Source organism: Etheostoma cragini, chromosome 7, assembly GCF_013103735.1.
Source record: "Etheostoma cragini isolate CJK2018 chromosome 7, CSU_Ecrag_1.0, whole genome shotgun sequence".
NCBI classification, from domain to species: Eukaryota; Metazoa; Chordata; class Actinopteri; order Perciformes; family Percidae; genus Etheostoma; species Etheostoma cragini.
In genome coordinates this window covers 5149411-5156976 of record NC_048413.1, presented here as the reverse complement: position 1 = coordinate 5156976, position 7566 = coordinate 5149411, and the positions used below count along the sequence as shown (strand labels likewise).

At 38.2% G+C, this 7566-nt stretch overlaps 2 protein-coding genes and 1 long non-coding RNA gene across 4 annotated transcripts in view; 2 read left to right on the top strand and 1 right to left on the bottom strand.

Annotated features, from left to right (window-relative positions):
- The window catches only part of dnmt3bb.1 (DNA (cytosine-5-)-methyltransferase 3 beta, duplicate b.1), a 53495-nt gene extending 45937 nt beyond the window's left edge, over positions 1-7558 (bottom strand). The window contains exon 1 of the mRNA XM_034876663.1: positions 7324-7558. Coding sequence (XP_034732554.1) covers positions 7324-7331 — 8 coding nt within the window. The 5' untranslated portion in view covers positions 7332-7558. The remainder of the gene's footprint in view (positions 1-7323) is intronic.
- LOC117947610 overlaps positions 1-7566 on the top strand; it is a 34148-nt gene that overhangs the window by 4122 nt on the left and 22460 nt on the right. The window lies entirely within an intron of this gene.
- The window catches only part of commd7 (COMM domain containing 7), a 30316-nt gene that overhangs the window by 10122 nt on the left and 12628 nt on the right, over positions 1-7566 (top strand). The window lies entirely within an intron of this gene.

The window sequence follows — 7566 nt, the reverse complement described above, 5'->3', positions numbered from 1 at the left end:
GGTCTATATAAAAGAGACTTCAGATACAGTATTAGGAGACCACTAAGGTCTATATAAAAGAGACTTCAGATACAGTATAAGGGGACCACTAAGGCCTATATAAAAGAGACTTCAGATACAGTGTTGGGGGACCACTAAGGTCTATATAAAAGAGACTTCAGATACAGTATTAGGGTACCACTAAGGCCTATATAAAAGAGACTTCAGATACAGTATAAGGGGACCACTAAGGCCTATCTAAAAGAGACTTCAAATACAGTATTAGGGGAGCAATAAGGTCTATATAAAAGAGACTTCAGATACAGTATTAGGGGACCACTAAGGCCTATATAAAAGAGACTTCAGATACAGTATTGGGGGACCACTAAGGCATATCTAAAAGAGACTTCAAATACAGTATTAGGGGACCACTAAGCTCTATATTTTAAGGGACTTCAAATACAGTATTAGGGGACCACTAAGCTCTATATTTTAAGGGACTTCAAATACAGTATTAATATATAAAAACATCCAAAGAGCACCATGTCATGGGACCTCTAACACATTATTTTAGTAACAAAATTACATTATTATAGAAACATGGTTTATACAGATTATATTGACATCTGTAAATATGGGTTATTGGCCATAATAGCAATGTTAATATTTATTATTGGTATCAGTGCATCCCTTACACATTTGTTCTTATTCTATTTCGCTGTTTTTGTGATGTTTTCAATAGTTTTAAACTCCTCTCTAAGTCCCTTAAATGTTTTATTTAAAGGACTATGAATTTCCTCGTTGCTGAAATTATATATGAAAATAACATATATTGTTTTAACTGATACCAGTGTTCCCTTTATGTTCCTTTGTATGTGGTTCTGAAGTGGCGGCCCGCCATAGCAAAATGGGGTTGTTGTTGTTCAGACAGACCTGCCCCACTGCTAAAAAAATCCTAGAGGAAACACTGGTACTATAAATTGAAGTATCTAAATGTACTATTTGAACTAGGTCTTTTGTCCTTTATTGGTGACCACAGAAAGAAGGGGAGACTAATGTTGGGGGGTGCGGTACATCAATCATTCCACTGACTTTTGATCGAGGGTGAGTGAGGATTTAGTCCGCACCTTTTGAAGCAGAACATTTTAACCATTAAAACCCCGTAATTTCCTCCATTCGGGTGTATTTGTTGCACCTATTTCGGCCCTTCTATGCATCAATGTATGCTGGAAATATCTTTATTTATGTAATAAAAGATGACAATTCAAAATATAAAACTATAATGGAATATAAATAATTATTTTTCATTCTCCTGTAGATCACCTTTTATAATTATCTCTACTGTGTCAGCACACATGTAGGCACAGATTTACCTATTTCCTCTATTAAATGTGTATTTGGCACATCTTCACCTCATGTATACACTCATTTATTTAAATTTGTAACAATCCCTGGACTTTAATAGCTCAGGTGTGTTTGAGCAGGACTCCTGTGCCTGTTGACAACGTTCTGCACATTGAAAACATAACTTATTCCTTCTGTGTGATATTTTGCGAAAAATTATATAACAAGAATAAAGTCACAATATTTCAGAAAAAAATGATGGCTAAATCCATTTTAGCGACAGGTACTGCAATATATCTTAGGCTTTACAGTAAATGCTATGGTATGTCTGCATACAAAGTTCTCTCTAAAAAGTAAGCATTCAATTAGAAATCATGTATTGTTACTTTACAGTGAATGTGTCTTGTGTTTCCCTCCTTATTTAATAAGCTTGTTGTTTGAAAATTAGAGAAAACATTGATAAGCAATAATTGTGTGGGGTTTGCATCTATACATTAGAGTGTTCTTGACTGTTGCTATGCAGAAACATGTTTTAGGTGTTAGAAACAGAAGTGAGGATGGAGGGCATAGTGAGGGGCCCAGGGAAAGGGGACACAAAGTATGGCTGGGGGGGGTTCCACATCAAAGTTGTGTCTGGTGGCAAGAGATTAGGGACCGCATTGCAAGAGGGGATTGTTCACTCCCCAAAGGGTTTTACATGAATGTGTGTGTGTGTGTGTGTGTGTGTGTGCAGAGGGGGGGGGGGGGGGGGGGGGGGGGGGGGGGGGGGGGGGGGGGGGGGGGGGGGGCTGCATTCCTTGTCTGTCATGTACTTTATGGCCCCTTCAGACCCAGATCAGGCCACACACTTTTGCGACATTGTCTACTTTGTTGCCTATTGTACATACTGAACAGAAGGCACGCAGGCCTATACAGTATATCATCACTCAACAGCAGCCTGGACCAACTGCCATTCTCAGACCAAGACTAAATACTACATAACTCATAATAGAATCACGTGTAATAGTTTCATGCTTCATTCGTTTGAAGGTTTTGCAGCTAAACAACCACATGCAGGTTTATACATACTATAACAATATTGAGATATGGAGACAAGAAAGATGGTGATCTATGGTACACTAGTAAGTAAGAGTAAGAGATTATCATAGGTGTGTGTGTGTTGTGTGTGGTGGAATGCATTGATCAGTATCAGTGCCAATATCTAACCTTTTAAGTGAGTCAGGTATCATGGCAGGCTAAGGACTAAACGCGTTTTAAACTGGGGGGGTGCAGAGCACAGGTATCAGGTATCCCAGTACGAAAAACATTTGCCATCCAGTAATGGTGTGTGGACTAGCCAGACCCTCCTCCGCAGCGCTGTGGAGGAAGGTCCCGCAATGCGAGACTACATTTCTACCCATGCTTGACGATTACTTGAGGATAATTTGTGAAATATGAAAACGTATGCAGACAGTGTTGCTTTTGGCTGAGTTGATGCCACAGTGTGCGACAGAAGCTCAGCTGGCCACCTCTCCTGAAAACAACTTCTAACATCCTCATTATTATTCTACATGAGTAATTAAGGATACAATTGTAAAATACATCTTAGCTATTTACAAAATGTGTAATCCATAAAGCCCTGCAGCAAACTAACTGTGGTGATAAGCTCTGTAAGTCACACCCATTAGTGCCTCCAGCCAAAGTTAATAATTTCACACATTAAATTGATTATGGACTTTTTATTTTTCCTTACTGAACCTTCTGCGTGCTCCAAACATGGCACACACACAGTACTTTATTTCCAATACAAGTAAAAGCAAGTGTTTTTGGTGTACATATCTGCTTTTTCTGCCCAGACGAAAGTTGTCATAAAAACATTTTAATGATTAATCAATTGTTCTCTGTTTTATATTACTGTATATTGGATTTGGACCAGTTGGTGAGGAAATGCCACCTGAAGACGTAATTTGTCACTTTAGGGAATTGTGATTGTCTTTTTTCTACCTCCTGTCATTTATTTTTTATATATACTGTATATATCTATATATATACACTAAATGATTAACTGTATGTCATTTACATTAACTGAAATCATTCCTATCACAGGCTTAACAAAATATACTCATAACTTGAACACTTCACTGAGTGTTAGGTAAGACTCATTTGCAGTATATCACAATGCTACACTAAGTGCAACTTGCACAAACTAATCTTTATTACAGTTTTTTTGGATTGCTTACACACTAAAGTTAAAAATAGTACACTATTAGCAAACCTTACACTCAAGAAGCAAAACATCAGCCCATATTTGCACAACTATAAGCACATTACACAGAATGGGGTCCTTCACCGCCATGCCCATATGGGCCCTTACAACACAGCACTCATACTTACATTCTTGGACCAATTGCACAACATAACAGCAGCAAATCAAATCGATCATATGCAATACATTGTTGTCTGGGACAATGTGTCTTTCCACCGCTCTGCTCTGGTTCAGAACTGGTTTCAGCAACATACACATTTCACCGTCCTATATCTTCCACCATACTCTCCATTTCTCAACCCTATAGAAGAGTTTTTCTCGGCATGGCGGTGGAAGGTATATGATCTCCGTCTCCAGGCTGAGGTACCCCTCATCTAAGCCATGGAGGAGGCCTGTGACCAGATGGAGGTAGCAGCAATGCAAGGATGGATTCGTCATTCAAGACGTTTCTTTCCAAGGTGTCTTGCTAATGACAACATTGCCTGCGATGTTGATGAAATTCTCTGGCCAGATCCAGCTAGACGAAGAGACAATGTCTAGTTTTTGTTTTGTTTTGTTTTTTACAGTAAACTTACAGAACAATACGTAAAGTGACATTTTGTTACAGTATTATGAATCTCCATGTCAACATTTTGGGCGTGTTGAGAAATAAATGAGTTTCTTCAGTCTGCAACATTGGTCTTGTGTAGTGTTTGGTGAATTTACATTATATTTGTACTTTGTTGATGGAAGCCAACTCTAATCATAGGGAAGTAGAAGTGCTAAAAGTGTTTTAGGTTTGTGAAAACAGAGTATAGTAATGTGAAACGTGTGTGTTTCATATGGTAACAAAGTGTGGTTTTTAAACAGAAGTGTGTAGTTTTTACAAGAGTGTTTAATTATGCAAAGGATCTGTAGTGTTTCTCTAATTGGGTGTGTGGTTGTGCTAATTGTGTGCAGTGTTTTGAAAACACGGGCCCTGTTTTGAAAATCGTGCTTAAGCAATCCAAAAAAACTGTAATAATATTTAAGTAGTTGTACCTTTTTATTCCCGCTCTTTTATCTTCATTTAAAAAAATATTTGTTATTGTATTTTATCCTATTTATTATTTCATGTATATTCTGTATGTGTGCTGTGTGTCATTTAACTAACTCGAGTACTAATAGCATATTTTTAGCAAGTACACAAATGTTAAAACAAAAAGCATGTCTCTTTAATATCTGGTGACATATTGTTGTTGTTTTTTGATTTAATACCGTAAATATATTTCATATTGGACCTTTGAGTAAAAGTAGCAATAAGTATAAAGTACAATATAAAAATAACTCTGTTACAAGTATATGCTTTTGAAATGCTTCATAGGCAAACGGCAAAAGGCTCAAAATAAATTGCTAAGAGTTATAGTAATCACGTACCAAAAATGTCATGATATTTGATTTTCTCCATATCACCCAGCCCTACTTTAGCAGCAACTTTTTTCCCTGCACGTTCTGCAGACAGGCCCAACCGATATATGGGCTGGCCGGTTTTACAGGCCAAAATTAGGCATTTTCCATTTTCCACTATCGTAATCAGCATTTATAACGGAAGATAACTGATTTTTGTCTTCTTCTTTTTTATAAATATTCATTTATCATAAAAAAAAAACTGACAAAACACCTGTCAACCATGATATGAATGTTAGCGTTGAATAGTCTGTCCACCAGAGGACGCACTACAACGTCCCTGTTAGTGATGGCGTAGCATAGTCTGTCCACCAGAGGACGCACTACAACGTCCCTGTTAGTGATGGCGTAGCATAGTCTGTCCACCAGAGGACGCTCTACAACGTCCCTGTTGGCAACTCTTTGACTTTGTTTTGTGTTTTTGCTCAAAAGACTTTAAGATTCATATCTTAAGTTTGTATTTTTATTTATTTTATTTATCAGAACTTTAATATATTTTGATGTTCTGTTGTGACAATAAAACAAATTATTATCATATTATCTTAGTAAGAACTCATAAATAACTACAAATAACTAATGTTGGGGAAATCTGTTTACGTTTTGTAACGCATTTCTGGATATATTTTCTTAATTATCTATCGGCCAATATATCAGAATATCGGAATTTTAAATCACCAAATATTTGTATCAACATCTGCCTTATAAATCCTTTATATGTCAGGCTCTATATTTGTGATGTGTCTTTTTATATCATCAAATAAATCGAAGCATTCAAAATATTACTTGTTACTACTGCCGTGTAAAGGTACAAAATAACTAACATCAAAATATACTTAAAGTATGTGGGTTATAATTATTGATGCATTACTGTGTAGATCACTGTCAATGTTGCAGCTGGTGTAGCTTATTTGAATGACTTTATATTATAGTCCTGGGTAATTCATTATACAATAATACATCTAGTCATGTTGGGGCACCTGGGAAGCTTACCTGGTAGAGTGTGCATCCCAAGTACAGAGGCTCAGTCCTAGCCACAAAGGCTGCAAGTTCAATCCCGCCCTGCTGCATGTATTCTGCCTTTAATGCCTAAGCTGTTTATTAAATACATGCTACAAAAACAGATCATCATTTATGAACTGATTATACTTTATTTTTAATTATCTGAATCTGAAAAATAACTAATGCTGTCAAGTAAACATGTTGGAGTATAAGGAGCATACAATGGAAATACTCAAAAAGTGTACAAGTACCTCAAACTTGTAGTTAAGTACAGTGTACTTAGTTACCTTCCGCATTTGCTGCAGTGTTTGGGGGCATGGGGAGGTCAACTGAGTGATTAATAAGTCAATACAACCCCCCCCAAAAAAGAACTTTATCATTCCCTCCCTCCCCCTTGACTCCTCCCCTTCACTTTCCCACCGCGTGGCTTCTTCCTGCGCCTTCTGATGACTCCAGGATCATGAAGGAGACCTTCATTTGTCTGCACATGTATTTCTTCCTTGCTGTCTAACAATACAAATAAATCACCGAGTAACAAGAGAGCAATAACCCAAGAAGAAAGTTCAACCGGTAAACCTGCACCGTCAGTACATGTCCAAGCACCGGGGCGCGTTCAAAACCAGGAAACAAGAACAAACATTCCTGTTTTGCAATGATCCACATAAACCATGCAGCTCACCCTGATCTCTCGTCAGTGAACCCTGCAGGGGCGGTGGAATAATTAATAATCAATCATTTTCCTGCACACTAGACACGGTCATAAATCGTAATAACAGCTCTACGATAAGAATAGGCCAGATAATCACCACTCAGCAGCAGAAAAACACTAACTACATGATAACAAGGGATGCAAGTCCTGTATAGTTAAAATAAAGTCACTTTAGACTCCTTCAACAGGAGGAGAGACGCACTATTACTGAAATACAAGCGAAAACTCCTTGTGTGCACATGCGTTCAATTATTCAAAGCAAGTCTAGGAATGTTATAATGAATGCGTTATAAGCTTAAAGCAAACACACGTTGAAGGTGTGTGTTAATGACAGATATTTATTAGGTGTAATATGTAGACTCCATAGCCTCCAGCTCGGTTGGCCGTGCACATGGGCAGCATGTCGACCCAGCTCCAAACCTTACAAGTGCACGGTGGAATAATAGGAAAGAGAAATGCACATGTTACATAACAACACCGAGGCTGGCGCCACGAACGGCCCAAACGTATACAATGCGGTTCGGTGCAAGTGTATTTGTACGTGAAGCGTTAATTATTCACTCGGTAAATCCCTGCATATAAAGACGAAAAGAAACCGCCCTCTGAGCCAAACTTTACTCACATAACCATCCACGGTTCTTGCTCTCATCCACGGCTGGGAAGTGACACGGAAGATGATGTGTTGTCTGTAGCCTAGAGTCAAATTTGTTGAGAAGTGGGCTTGTAAAAGTTGAGAAAATCAGCCTTGAACTTAGCGCACAGGTCAGGAGTCTGGCTAGTCCTCGCGCAGGAGTTGGGCACTCTGTTGAAGCATGCTGCTGCAGCTCTCTCTCTCTCTCTCTCTCTCTCTCTCTCTCTCTCTCCA